Source organism: Microcaecilia unicolor, chromosome 8, assembly GCF_901765095.1.
Source record: "Microcaecilia unicolor chromosome 8, aMicUni1.1, whole genome shotgun sequence".
Lineage (NCBI taxonomy): Eukaryota > Metazoa > Chordata > Amphibia > Gymnophiona > Siphonopidae > Microcaecilia > Microcaecilia unicolor.
In genome coordinates this window covers 194558312-194574023 of record NC_044038.1, presented here as the reverse complement: position 1 = coordinate 194574023, position 15712 = coordinate 194558312, and the positions used below count along the sequence as shown (strand labels likewise).

The following is a 15712-nucleotide window of genomic DNA, read 5'->3' as shown; positions in this document are numbered from 1 at the left end:
TTCAGCCCCCAGCTCCAGTCCCCTTCATCCACATGCTTTGCATTAGGGCCCCCCTTTTCAGCCCCAGACCCATCCTCCCACCTGCCCCAGACATGGCCCCATTCTCCCACCTGCCCCCTTCTCAGACCCCAGTTCCAGCTTCAGGCCCCTTCTCCCATTTGAACCCCCCCTCCCAGACCCAGTCCCCTTCTCCCATCTGAGCCCCCCCAGACCCAGTCCGTCCCCTTCTCCCATCTGAGCCCCCCCACCCAATCCCAGTCCCTTTCTCCCATCTGAGCCCTCCCCCCCCGACCCAATCCCTTTTTCCCATCTGAGCTCCCCCAGACCGTCCCCAGTCCCCTTCACCCACCTGAGCTCCTCCAAGACCGTCCCAGTCCCCTTCTCCCATCTGAGCCCCCCCAGACCCAGTCCCCTTCTCCCATCTGAGCCTCCCCGACCCAGTCCCCAGCTGCCTACCAGCTCCGTCGACAGACGACCCTCTTCTCCTGCCACCCGGCCGGCAGCCAGCCTTAAAAAAAAAAACCTGTGAAGCGCCTCGCGTCTGCTCTACTGTAAATGAAGCAAATTGCCTCGTCACGTCGGCCCTTCCCTCACTGTGTCCTGCCCTCACGGAAATAGAAGTTACATCAGAGGGCAGGACACAGTGAGGGAGCTTCATTTACAGCAGAGCAGACGCTTCACAGGTTTTTTTTTTTTTAAAGGCTGGGTGCCGGCCGGGTGGCAGGAGAAGAGGGTCGTCTGTCGATGGAGCTGGTGGTAAGCAGGTGGGGACTGCGGTGCCAGCAGAGCACCCCCCACCTGCTGGCACCCGGGGCGTACCGCCCCCACCGCCCTGCCCTTGGTACGCCACTGCCAAAAAGGACAGCAGTTTTTCTCAGCTGTTGGCCTTTGTACTTGTTTCACAGAGCGGCTCTCTTCCCTCCTTCCACCTCCCTGCAGACACTACCAATATGCCCCAATGGTAGAATCCAAGCCTCCCTCAGCTTCTTGTCCAAATCCCAGACCCAACAATAAGAGACAGGTGTGGAGCTTTGAGGACCTAGTGGGATACATCAGCTTTGCAAGTCCCACAAGAAGCAGCTAATCCTTCTCACTTAGAATCACTTACCACCACCTAAAAACTGGATAATTTGCTCCAGAGACTCCAACAGCTCTGCCTTCGTCCTGAAAGTGATCTGGGCTTCAGCAAAGACATCGAAGATGAAACTAAAAAGCACACAAGGAAAGAGGAGGAGAACAGTGTGTTTGTATATGATGTCTTTTTGTTGTGTGTGTTATACTGTGTGTTTGGTAGTCATTTTAATTGTTTTATGCTTGGTATTGTAATCCGCCAAGGACAAATAAAATTTCTGAATCAGTGAAATAAAAATGGTTTAAAATAAATAACAGGAGAAAATCTTACCCCTCTAACCTCTTGATTTAATGTGTGTACCCAAAAACTAAGAAACTGAGTGTTATACCATCGCAGAAATCCAGCACATCACTCACAGCTTATGACCAGGCCCTATCATGGTATGGAGCTTGTCCAAACACTAGAGAGGCTCTTCAGATCTGCAGCAAAGATGATGCACAAAGAAGATGATCTCAACCAGGTCATTCCAACCAGAAATTCTTTATTAAAACCAAACACCTGGAGGAAGTAACATGTCAGAGATAGATGGCTTTTACAATCTATGGTGCATCCACATTGAGAGTGCAAACGGGACAAACCTTGATAAATCAGATTTGAAATAAATAGACTTTTGTGACTGATGAGTGGCTTCCTTTCTTTTGTTTGGTGGGTGTGACTCCTATTCCTCCTGATTGTTATTGCAGATTGCTATTTTTTCTAGGCACTCCCCCCTCCTTTTTTGTTTCTTTTTACTAGTTTAAATACTTATAAAAATGGAAGTACTGTTTGGCTGTTATTATCCTGAAACCATTGATTGAATTGTTTTTTTCCTATTCCTTTTGTACCTGTCTGATGCTTGTTACCTTTGTATGGTGTAACTATTAATAAAGAATTCTTGGTATAATTAAAAAAAAAAAATATATATATATATATATATATATATACATTTTTTAAATTATACCAAGAATTCTAATATATGAATATTGTAAGATCAGGGTGGTGCAGGATAGATTGGGACATATAAATAAACTCCATTATATATATATAATGGAGTTTATTTATGTGTCCCAATCTATCCTGCACCACCCTGATCTTACAATATTCATATATTAGCCAGTATCCCTGGGTTTGGCTGCTGCAGGCACAAAGCCAATAACAGATGAAGCAGTGGAACTTGATCAAGCTAGAGGTTTACAATCATCACAGGATCAAGAACAGTTAGATGGTGAGCATAATACCTGCCCCCTTGGGAGAATTTTGCACCTTGCTCTATAAGATTAAAACAGATATTGGGGCAGTGCACAGAGTTGGCCACTCCAGCCACAGACCTAAAAGATGAAATAATAGACTTGGACCATAGAGCAGAAGAGGTTGAGAGTCAACTGGAAGATCAAGCCACAGCTTTTGTGGGCCTCAACTCCCGGTAACAGGAATATAAGCAGCACGAGTCCTATGTTTTAGGCAAGTTAGAAGACTTTGAAAACCGCAGCAGAAGGTGCAACCTCTGCATATGAAGAGTGCCTGTGGGAGCAGAATGTACAGACTGTGGGGTAGTAGTACAAAAAATAGCCTCAATGCTACTATCAGATGAACAAGTTCCCAACATAGAGTTCAAGCTGGTAAGAGCTCATCTCACATTAGGAAGGGGACATCCAAACCAGCCAAAACACACTGGAGTGTTTTATGGATTTTAAGACTGAAGAGGCAATCTTGGCTAATAGTCTGGGGCATGTAGGAATTAGAGCTGTATCAAGACCTCGCTGCCACGACATTAAAACACCAAGCAGACCTCTGACACAGCATTTGCAGGAAAAGGTGTGCAGTACAAGTGGCAGCACCACTTCACCATAGCCTTTTATCAGGATGGCAAATTACAACAAGTTCAGACATAAGAAGTGCAAACATTCCTGCTTAATGTGAATTAATCAAGCACTTCCGATAAGTCATCCACTGAGCTATCTAGGATTAAGAATCACCCAAGGTGGCAGCGAGACACCAGGGACAAGGAGCATTTATGTCGTCAATCATCAGATACTTGCTCAGCATTACAAGAAAAAATCTGATTAAGACAAAAGTCAATCACCAATCATGGATGAAGGTCTATCTTCTTGAATGTCTTGTACTACCAACAAAATGTGGCACATATGAGTTATCTTGTTGGGCAGACTGGATGGACCATGCAGGTCTTTTTCTGCCGTCATCTACTATGTTACTATGTTACCATGTCTGGGATTGTTGCATTTAATGTTTAAAAGATGTTAACTGCAAATGATGTCACCTTGGATTATAACAATCGTAAAGTTGATCCACCTGTATTACAATGGTACTGTGCCCAAATAATAAATGTGGAAAATGGATGGAAGGATAGGGAGTGGGTAGGGAAGCCTTTTGAGAACTGCTTCTAATAGTGTTTACATTAAACCTTGGCCTTCAGACTTTCTTATAAACTTGCATTACTGTTTTTCTTTGTTTGCTTGATGAGGTCTGCAGATTGTTTATGCCTTGGTGAGCTGCCTGTAGAGATCAGACACGGGAGAAGATTCATGACCCTTAATGTGAAAGGGTTAAATTTACCAATTAAGCAAAATCTTTTACTTAAAGAAGCCCATCAGTTATATATAGACGTAGTGTTTATACAAGAGACATGTTTGTTGCCTAAGAATGAATACCTTTTACATCACAAACGTTATAAATTGATAAAATTAGCTTCTAATAAGCTTTTGCAAAAACAAAAGGAGTGGGTATACTTCTGTCTCATGCTATTCCATGGCTGATACATAAAGTAGTAGCAGATAAAGAAATAAGATACATCCTTTTAAAGATGTCATTATATCAACAGACATTTACTTTCCTCAATATTTATGCTCCTAACACACAACAGAGAGCTTTCTTTAATTTGCTTACCAAATTTCTTACTCAGCACCTGGAAGAGGAGTTATTAACTGGGGGAGATTTCAACCTTAAAAAAAAATCTACATTCTTATAACATGGCACCCATGGTAGGTTATGCTAACAAGGAAAGAGCATCATTAATTAGATTTATGCAACACTGGGGTCTGCTGGATTTCTAGAGGACACAGCATGGCTCAGAGAAAGACTATACTTATTTCTCTCTGGTACAATGTACTTATTCTTGAATTGACTTTTGGATAGGAGGTGAAGGCATACTAACAAAGGTAAGAGGTGCTGAAATTCATACCCATACATGATTAAATCATGGTCCAGTACTAATTACATTACAGCTGAGTCCTAAACTAATCCCCTATGGAGATTCTTAGAAACTAGACCCAGCAAATTTTGAAAAACTAGAGAAGGCTATACATAGTGCATTTTATCTAGCAAAAAAGGTGCCGGTACTCAAATGCTAGGCCACCCTTCAGGGGTTGGGTGATCACTGAAGGACCCACCCCACAATAGCCAGGGCCCCTGCAACCAGTCACAGAATCTATGACAAGGAAGAATTGGTATACAGAGCCTGAGCTCTTTCATTAAAACTTGCAATCCATGGGTCAATTTTAGCAGACAATAAAAAAGGTGCCGGTACTCAGTACCCCCTCAAAAAAAGCCCTGGCTATACAAGAATTTCGAGAGATAAATGACACTAATGAGGTACCTCAACAATACTCACACAGGAATCTAACAACCAAAATTCCCTCAGTATTAAATCCAAATAGTCTTCAGGAAAGTACTTACATTAATCATACCGTTATATTATCGTACAAATTATTTATTTCAAAAATCATTTGTCTTTTGTTCATTTTTCTATACAAAGGAACAGCTAATTATCACAACATATAAAACATAACTCCACATTCATTCATTGCCCACATTCATAATGTATTAAAAACCTTATCCAATGTTTAGGAGTCAGTCCGTGGTGAATACCTTACCTCTACGGGATCTAGAATTTATTGAAAGACAGAACTTAAAACAATATAATAACTTGACGGGTAGTCAACAGAAAGGTTTGAAAACTTTGAAAGATGATGCCTCTTTGGTGATAATTAGAGCAGATATGGGGGGTGGAGTGGTTGTTATGGATAAAGTCACCTATGAGATGGAAGCGTTAAGGCAACTGACAGATACGAACTATCAACCACTAAACAAAGACCCCACTAGTTTTCTTCATCAACAAGTATTATTGCTGCTAACGCAGGCGGTTGAAGATAATCAAATTTCCAATAAAGAATACAAATATCTTTATAATAAGTTTCCCAGGATACTAGTAATTTACTTTTTACCTAAGGTGCACAAGTCATTAGATTTTCCACCAGGGAGACCGATTGTGTCCAGTAACCAATCATTACTCGAGCCTATCTCACAATATTTAAATTTTCATCTAAGTGGATTTGTTTTACAATTGCAATCGTATTTGAGAGACTCTACACATTTAATAAAAATTTTGGATCCACTGGACTTTTCTCAACATGCAGAGATTAAGCTAGTGACGCTCGACGTCCGTGCATTATATACCAACATTCCCCAAGCGTGTGCCAAAGACATTGCTACCCACTATTTGAGGCAGACAGGTCTACCTCAACCTCAAGTTCAGATGATGATGCCACTGGTCATTGAGAATAACTATTTTGCATTTAGAGATAATTTTTATTTGCAAACGAAAGGGGTAGCAATGGGTGCGTCAGTATCTCCGACTATCGCCTGTCTTTATATGGGTTTGTTCGAAGCAAATTTTGTCTTTAAATCTAGACAGTTTGTGAACATTCCCATATGGAGACGTTTTATTGATGACATTTTCTTTGTGTGGCTAGGGGATGAGAGTAGCTTGAAAGGCTTTACTGGTTACTTAAATCAATATGATGAGAATATCCTGTTTGAAGAAACAATAATCAATGATTGTATTAATTTTTTGGATATTTCAATCAGTTTAAGTGATGGAAAATTTAAAACTACTTTGTTTAGAAAAGAGATCGTAACTCACTCCTACACTAGTACAGCTTTCACCCCAAAAATTTAAGAGATGGTATCCCGATGGGTCAGCTGTTAAGGGTTAAAAGGTTGTGTTGAAATAAAGAGAATTATAACCAACAAGCATCTGCAGTAGCAGAATGGTTTGCTTAATGTAAATATCCAAAACCAGTTATTAAAAGAGCGTTAAAAAGAGCTAAGAACACACATAGGGAATGGCTCTTGCATGAGTCGAAAACTGACCAAAATGAATACTTGACGTGAATTCTGCTGTATTCTAAACAATCTATGTCTCTGCGGAAGGTACTTATGAGACATTGGAGAATACTATCAGTTCATCAAGTATTTAAGGAACCCGCAAAAATAGCGTATAGAAGGGCTCAAAATTTGGGTGAACTTCTGTCTGCTACAAGATATAATAGGTCCACGGATCCAGCTGCTGTAGGTCATTTTAAATGTAATGCATGTGTCTATTGCAAATATAGTATATGTACTGATTGTATTGTATTTGGAAATAATAGAATACATTACTTGAAAAGTGAAACTAATTATAATTCACAAGAAGTAGTTTATGGGATTTGCTGTCCATGTGCCAGATGGTATATTGGCTATACAACAAGAAGAATAAAAATTAGAATAGCAGGAGGAAGTGACGTCCCCGCTGAGAGATGGCCGCTTGAACGCAGAGCTCCGCCGGTGCTCAAGTATAAAGAATCCATTCCACCCGAGAAAACGCATGTTATCACTCCAATTCACTAATTGTAGTCGCCTGATGGTATTGCGGCCCGGAAAAAGCTTGAAAAATTCCAGTATAAAGCCGACAAGCAGAGATTAGGAACGACTCTGGAGCGAAGGGCGGTGACGCGTGGCGCTAAAATGGCGGCCGACAACTCGGACACAGATCTGGACCATGAGGAGCACTCGAAGAGTGATACTGAACTTACCAAGAAGGATGTAGCCCAATGGTTTAAAGATCTGAAGGCAGAACTGGTAACCACCAAAAGGGAGATCCAATCCAGGTCAAGTACTTCAGATGGCAGGAATTTAGTAGCTCAAAAGGAGCTTTCATCAGCTGGGTGAGAATGACGTTGACATCCCATGACACTGGTGAAGGTTTGACAGAGGGCTTTGACAAAAGCAAACCTCTCATGAAGTGAACAACTAGAGGCTGTCCAGAGAAGGGCTTACCTCTATACGGTGATGATAAGCACTAATTGCACTAAGGTGAACCCTTACAGAGTTGATCTTGAGACCAGACTGATAGGTGTAGAAGGAATTCAAGCAGGGTCTGCGTAGGCAAGTAAGGGGATTTAGGGCCTTGCTCTCACACCAGACAGCTAACCTCTTCCATTTGAAATAATAGCACCTCTTAGTGGATTCTTTCCTGGAAGCCAGCAAGACTCGGGAGACTCCCTACAAAAGACCCAAGGAAGCGAATTCTAGGCTTTCAACATCCAAGCTGTGAGAGCCAGAGACTGGAGGTTGGGATGTAGAAGGGGCCCCTTGTTCCACGTGATGAGGGTCGGAAAACAATCCAATCTCCAGAAGTAGAGGGAACCAAATATGCCATGGCCAGTACGGTGCAATCAGAATCACGGTTTCGTGGTCTTCCTTGAGTTTCAACAAAGTCTTTCCCACTAGAAGTATGGGAGGATACGCATACAGAAAACTTGTCCACCAATTGAGAAGGAAGGCATCTGACTCTAGTTTGTCATGGGCCTGAAGCCTGAAACAGAAATAAGGGACCTTGTGGTTGAGCTGAGTGGCAAAAAGATCCACCAAGGGGGTGCCCTAAGCTTGGAAGATCTTGCAGGCTATGCCCACATTGAGAGACCAATCGTGAGGTTGCATTATCCTGCTCAGTCAGTCTGTCGGCCAGGGTATTGATTTTGCCCGCCAAATAAGTGGCTCGAAAGAACATGGTGTAATACATTGCAACCCGATTGTTTGTTTGGGTGAGAACAGTTTCGTGAGATAGCCGATCTCTGAAAGCCTTTAGAGCGTTCCAGGTCGCCCGGAGCACCAGGAGATTGATCTGAAGATTCGTTTCCTGGGAGGACCAAGCTCCTTGAGTATCAAGCCCATCTACATGAGCTCCCCATCCCAGAAGAAATATATTATTATTATTACATTTGTACCCCGAACTTTCCCACACATTGCAGGCTCAATGTGGCTTACATAGTAAATAATTACAATTACAATCACAAAATCTTTAAGGAGAATATTATAAGCTGTAGTAAACGTAGTGAGGGTTTTGAGGAATAAGTGAGTTGAGCATGTCGGGGCAAACAAAGGTAGCATAGGCGTAGTTTGACTGTTTCATTTGGGGGGGCAAAGGATGGGGCGGAGCATATTAGCATATTCATTTGCATATATATATATATATATGTATGTATATGCAAATGAATATGCTAATGAATATGTTAATATGGAGGAAGGAAGGGAAAAAGAGCTGGCTTTTTTTGGGAATATCAAGCCAGCTCTTTCTCCCTTCCTTCCTTCCTTCCTCCTTACCCAGCACTCCCTCTTCAGTAGTATTTACCCACCCCCTTTCCCATACCATGCCAGTGTTGACCTTAGACATGCATAGGCTCTATATGTAGATCCTTCAAGAGGTAGTGTGTCAGGATTTAGGCTCTATATAAATTCATATGGAAGTCAGTAAGTGGATTCAAACTTAACATAGACCACAACAAGAAACTTAAAAATCCACCTCAAAATTCTCAAAAAGCCAGAATAAAAATCAGTAGCAACATAAAAACAATTATAAATAAATTAAACCCACATATTAGGACTGGGCAGCATAAAAAATGGTAGTATAAAAGCAAGAAAGCAAATTTAAAGTAAGCACACTCACAGCCACGATGCTCCTTCCAGTGAATAGTTTAGCTAGCTGCACTAACCTGGAGGTACAGAACGACAACGTGGATGCAGGCAGCAGCAGCAACTCACAGGTTTGCTTGCTGTGTTTTTGAGTGAATGGCGATGGCTGCACGGGGGAGTGAAAAAAAAAAAAAGAGATTTACGGTTACCAAACGACATCTTCTTCCTTCCTTACACTGTGTGGACTCAGGAGGACTACATAGGCTCACTTCAGTACCGAAGGCTTGTTACAGCGGCAAACTAGCGGTAGTAAAAGCACCAAACAAGCAGGCTCGACTCCGTCCTTCGCTTCCCTGCCCTCTCAGCGTCCTGCCCGAAAGGAAATGACATCACTGGAAGGCGGGATGCAGAGAGGGCAGGGGAAGCGAAGGAAGGAGTCGATCCTGCCAGTTTGGTGCTTTTACTGTGACTTCGTCTTCGGGGAAGATAACTGTAAAAGTCGTAAGTCGTTTCGTTTGGGGGGGCAATGCCCCCCTCCAGTCTACACCCATGAAAGGTAGGATAAGCAAAAGGAAAAGGGATAGGGAGGGGTGAGGAGAGGGAGGATGGAGAGGAAAAGATAAAGGGCAAAGGGCAATATCTGTCATCTGCACTATTTGTGGCTGAGGAATTTGGAATGGAAGTCCCAGAGCCAAATTGGATCGAATGATCCACCACTCAAGTGAGTGTACAAGCTCTGGGGACACTTGGATGACATCTTCCAGGTTCTCTGTGGCTTGATACCACTGAGAAGCTAGCGTACATTGAGCTGATCTCATGTGAAGATGTATCATGGGTGTAACATACACTGTGGAAGCCATGTAGCCCAACAATCTCAACATCTGCCGAGCAGTGATCTACTGAGAGGTATGAACTTTGAACGCGAGTGCAACCAGATTGTCCGTTCTCATCTCCGGTAGGTAGGCTAGAACCATCTGAGTATTGAGCAAGGCCCTTATGAACTCCAATCACTGGACAGGGAGTAGATGGGACTTGGGGTAGTTTAAAATGAACTCTAGTAGCTCGAGCACCCGAATAGTAATCTGCATGGATTCCTAAGCACCCTCCTCCGAGGTGCTCTTCACCAGCCAATCGTTGAGATATGGGAACACATGGACTCCCAGTCTGTGTAGTGATGCTGCAACTACTGTTAGACATTTGGTGAAGACCCTGGGAGCTGACGCGAGGCCAAAAGGCAACATGCGATACTAAAAGTGATGTGTTCCCAGTCGAAATCGGTGGGCTGGAAGTATCGGGATGTGAGTATATGCATCCTTTAAGTCCAGAGAGCATAGCCAATTGTTTTTCTTAATCATTGGGAGAAGGGTGCCCAGGGCAACCATCCTGAACTTTTCTCTCACTAGGAATTGGTTCATGGCCCATAGGTCTAAAATGGGATGCAACACCCCCGCCCCCTTTTCTTTTGCACAAGGAAGTACCTGGAATAGAATCCCTGCCCTTCTTCCCCTGGTGGCTCGACCACATGGGCATTCAGAAGGACAGAGTTCCTCTGCAAGTACCTGCCTGTGCTGGGAGCTAAACAAATGAGATCTTGGTGGGCAATTTGGAGGTTTGAGATACCCAATTGAAGGCATATCCGGACTATTTGAAGAACCCCCTGGTTGGAGGTTATAAGAAGCCACCTTTCGTGAAAAAACTTTAATCTCCCCCAACTGACAAGTCATCCGGTACAGACACTTTTACTGCAGCTATGCTCTGCTGGAGCCAGTCAAAAGCTTGTCCCTTGCTTTGCATGGGAAACAGCAGGGGCCTTTGGCGCACGCAGCTGACGTGAACGAGTGCGCTGGGGTTGAGCCCGATTGCGTTGGCAAGCCTAAGGGTTGTACCCACACCTAGGATAGTAATAGGAACTCCTTCTTGGCTTGCCAAATGTCCTTCTAGCTGAGGATGCTGATGCAGAAGGTGCCCGGCGGGACAGAGAAGAGATGGTATCAGTGTGTTTTTTTATTTGGTCTGCGACCTTCTCAACCTTCTCTCAAAAAAGGTTATCCCCACGAAATGGGACATACGTCAACCTCTGCTGAACAGAATGTTCCAAGTCAGAAACACGCAGCCATGAGAGTCTGCACATTGCTATACTTTGAGCAGAGATCCTGGATGCTACATAGAAAGTGTCATAAGTGCCACTGGCCAAGAACTTTCAACATGCCTTTTTCTGCTTGACCAACTGGTGAACTGACTTGGCCTGCTCAGGAGGGAGCGTCTCAGCCAGGTTGGACAACTTGCACACCGAGTTTCACAAGTGGATGCTCGTGAAGAGCTGGTATGATTGTATTTGGGAAATGAGCATTGAAGCCTGGTACATCTTTCTCCCAAAAGAATCCAGAGTTCTAGCTTCTCTACCCGGAGGTGCCAAGGCATAGTCCCTGGAACTCCTGACTCTTTTGAGAGCGGACTCCACCACCATGGAATTGTGAGGCAACGGAGGCCTTTCAAAACCAGGCGCACTGTGGATCCGGTACTGGGTGTCAATCTTCTTGGGCATGACAGGGACCGACAGAGGGGACTCCCAGTTCCTGACGAGGACTTCCCTGAGTACCTCGTGGAGAGGGGCAGTCACAGCCTCCTTAGGAGGAGATGTGTAGTCCAGGACCTCGAGCATCTTGGCCCTGGGCTCATCCTCCACTTCCACATCAGTCATTTTCTTAACAAAAGATGGAAATGAAAGCTCTCCGGAGAAGACTTTCTCCTTTCAGGTGGAGGAGAGAGTTCAGAAGAAATTCCATAGGACTCATCCAAGGAAAAGTACCGTGGATCCTCCTCCGAATCCCATGAGTGTTCCTCTTCAGTGTCAGACAATATCTCCTGAAGGGAGTGTTGAGACCGAACCTGCCTCGATGTGGAGAAACAATGTCCTCGAGAATGGGGTCAAGAAGTCGGCTCCCACCTCAACTCCAGAGAAGCTTTCTCCACCGGCGTCGAGGGAATGCCTGCTTGGCTGGCAGTTGACACCGGGGCCACATGTGGCATAAGTGTCAGAGAACGCATCACAGTCTGAGGGCCAAGTGGTGCCGCAACAGGAGGCAGAGTAGGCGCACGCAACCCCGATGCTGATGCACACCGTTGCATGAGGCCATCCAGCAGCTCAGGGAGCAAGGCCCAGATGCACTCATCGACGGCCGACACTGGGAAAAGATGGGATGCTGGCTCCGGTGCAAGTTCCAGCACTGCCAGGGTCGATACTGGAGCAGACCAACACGTAGGCATCTCCTGTATGGAGAGGGAGTGGTCATCTCAGTGCCAACACTTCTCGGGTGCTGAATCCTTTAACGCCCCGAAGCTCCCAGCACCATATGTCGAGGGCGACCAATGATGATGCTTCTTGGCCTTCGCCTGAAGCATGTCACCAAGCCTCCTCAGTGCCAACGAGGACGACGTTGAATCCACACATCGCCTCAGGGTCAGGTTCAGCAATGGATGGTCCTGGGGGCCCTGCACAACAGGAAGCCTCAAGGCAGGTGGAGACCCTCTCGATGCTTCACTGCTCCCAGTGTCTAAGGGTCTAGCAGCGGCCATGCTTACTGACGCTCAACGTCAATGCTGATGTTAAGGAACTGGACTTGGCTCCCAAAATCTTCTCTCGTTGAACCTCTCTGGAAACCTGGGTTCTCGTCTTCATGCAAAGGCAGGAACACAGTTAGTGGAGCTGTGGTCAGGCCCAAAACACTGTAGACACCAAGAATGGGCGCCTTTCCCAGACGTCAGACTCAATCAGAAACCAAACGAAGGAAGAAGACTTTGGCTGGCGGGGGTTGGGGTCCCCCACCCGCAAAGGCAGCGGGTTGGCGGTGGGGGGTTGAGAGGGTCACCGGCAGGGGGGTCCAGGGCCAAATCTACAGGGGCCCAGGCCCCCGTGGCCCCATAGCAGCTACGCCCCTGCTTTAGACTTTTGTAAATTTGGGACCGTGCAACGTAGGTCGGCATCACCCACTTGTGAGAATTAATAAGCCTGATTGCCATCGGAAAAACAATTAATCAAAATCTCATGATTTATACTGGCCATTGTCCTTGTACGCTTATGTATATTAGAAATCTCTTGTATTACATTTGGATTGAATGATCCACAAGTTTCAGAATTATAGATTATTTGTATAGATTTTAATACTGTGCTTCCGAAAGGTCTGAATAGAAAATTAGACCTTGTCATGCTTATAGATTTGTGGGTTTATGTTACAGCATGTTAATCTTATTATGAACAGCTAAGAATAAAAATATGTGTAAAATATTTATATGACATACTATTAGCTACTACTGCTACCACTGTGTTTTTCATTTCCCTCATTGTCTTATAATATTGTATGAAAGGAACAATTGTTGAAACAAATTTTAGCAAGTTTTTAATGTTTTTATTGGATACATCGAGTATGACATCATTGGAACACAAAGTGATGTCTGGAACACATACGAGTTCCAAGCTGGAATGTATGGCGACCATTGAATTAAATTTTTCTGAAGACTTTCTGGTGTTTTATGCAACAAATTTTAGCGATTTTATAATTTTGTATTGTTTATATTGATTTTCATTTGGAATCCGGGATTTTGAAGTGGCAGTACGACTGGCAGTTTGCAGACCAGGAAGTACTATAAGCTCATTTTCCACAGCGCTTAGTTTCATTTGTTTGCACTGTTGGAAGCACTTACCCCCAAATGCTATATATCGCGCCTTAATTTCCGCGCGGAAATCGAAGCGTATTCTATAACATTTTCCATATCTTAATTGGTTAACTAGCTAATCAGTACCGTCAATTGAATGCTAAAATGCAATTATCAGAACTAATTGGCATTAAAGCGAATGCTACATACCTGTAGAAGGTATTCTCCGAGGACAGCAGGCTGATTGTTCTCACTGATGGGTGACGTCCACGGCAGCCCCTCCAATCGGAATCTTCACTAGCAAAGGCCTTTGCTAGTCCTCGCGCGCCAATGCGCATGCGCGGCCGTCTTCCCGCCCGAAACCGGCTTGTGCCGGCCAGTCTCATATGTAGCAAAACAAAGACAAGGGAAGACACAAATCCAAAGGGGAGGCGGGCGGGTTTGTGAGAACAATCAGCCTGCTGTCCTCGGAGAATACCTTCTACAGGTATGTAGCATTCGCTTTCTCCGAGGACAAGCAGGCTGCTTGTTCTCACTGATGGGGTATCCCTAGCCCCCAGGCTCACTCAAAACAACAACCATGGTCAATTGGGCCTCGCAACGGCGAGGACATAACTGAGATTGACCTAAAAAATTTACCAACTAACTGAGAGTGCAGCCTGGAACAGAACAAACAGGGCCCTCGGGGGGTGGAGTTGGATCCTAAAGCCCAAACAGGTTCTGAAGAACTGACTGCCCGAACCGACTGTCGCGTCGGGTATCCTGCTGTAGGCAGTAATGAGATGTGAATGTGTGGACAGATGACCACGTCGCAGCTTTGCAGATCTCTTCAATGGTGGCTGACTTCAAGTGGGCTACCGACGCAGCCATGGCTCTAACATTATGAGCCGTGACATGACCCTCAAGAGCCAGCCCAGCCTGGGCGTAAGTGAAGGAAATGCAATCTGCTAGCCAATTGGATATGGTGCGTTTCCCCACAGCCACTCCCCTCCTATTGGGATCAAAAGAAACAAACAATTGGGTGGACTGTCTGTTGGGCTGTGTCCGCTCCAGGTAGAAGGCCAATGCTCTCTTGCAGTCCAATGTGTGCAGCTGACGTTCAGCAGGGCAGGAATGAGGACGGGGAAAGAATGTTGGCAAGACAATTGACTGGTTCAGATGGAACTCCGACACAACCTTTGGCAAGAACTTAGGGTGAGTGCGGAGGACTACTCTGTTATGATGAAATTTGGTGTAAGGGGCCTGGGCTACCAGGGCCTGAAGCTCACTGACTCTACGAGCTGAAGTAACTGCCACCAAGAAAATGACCTTCCAGGTCAAGTACTTCAGATGGCAGGAATTCAGTGGCTCAAAAGGAGGTTTCATCAGCTGGGTGAGAACGACATTGAGATCCCATGACACTGTAGGAGGCTTGACAGGGGGCTTTGACAAAAGCAAACCTCTCATGAAGCGAACAACTAAAGGCTGTCCTGAGATCGGCTTACCTTCCACACGGTAATGGTATGCACTGATTGCACTAAGGTGAACCCTTACAGAGTTGGTCTTAAGACCAGACTCAGACAGGTGCAGAAGGTATTCAAGCAGGGACTGTGTAGGACAAGAGCGAGGATCTAGGGCCTTGCTGTCACACCAGACGGCAAACCTCCTCCATAGAAAGAAGTAACTCCTCTTAGTGGAATCTTTCCTGGAAGCAAGCAAGATACGGGAGACGCCCTCTAACAGAACCAAAGAGGCAAAGTCTACGCTCTCAACATCCAGGCCGTGAGAGCCAGGGACCGGAGGCTGGGATGTAGAAGCGCCCCTTCGTCCTGCGTGATGAGGGTCGGAAAACACTCCAATCTCCACGGTTCTTCGGAGGACAACTCCAGAAGAAATGGGAACCAGATCTGACGCGGCCAAAAAGGAGCAATCAGAATCATGGTGCCTCGGTCTTGCTTGAGTTTCAACAAAGTCTTCCCCACCAGAGGTATGGGAGGATAAGCATACAGCAGACCCTCCCCCCAATCCAGGAGGAAGGCATCCGATGCCAGTCTGCCGTGGGCCTGAAGCCTGGAACAGAACTGAGGGACTTTGTGGTTGGCTCGAGATGCGAAGAGGTCTACCAAGGGGGTGCCCCACGCCTGGAAGATCTGTCGCACTACACGGGAATTGAGCGACCACTCGTGAGGTTGCATAATCCTGCTCAACCTGTCGGCCAGA

General features: G+C 45.2%; 1 protein-coding gene across 1 annotated transcript in view; it reads right to left on the bottom strand.

Annotated features, from left to right (window-relative positions):
- The window catches only part of RTEL1 (regulator of telomere elongation helicase 1), a 222911-nt gene that overhangs the window by 144453 nt on the left and 62746 nt on the right, over positions 1-15712 (bottom strand). The window contains exon 13 of the mRNA XM_030213444.1: positions 1109-1206. Within this exon, the coding sequence (XP_030069304.1) occupies positions 1109-1206 (98 nt within the window). The remainder of the gene's footprint in view (positions 1-1108; positions 1207-15712) is intronic.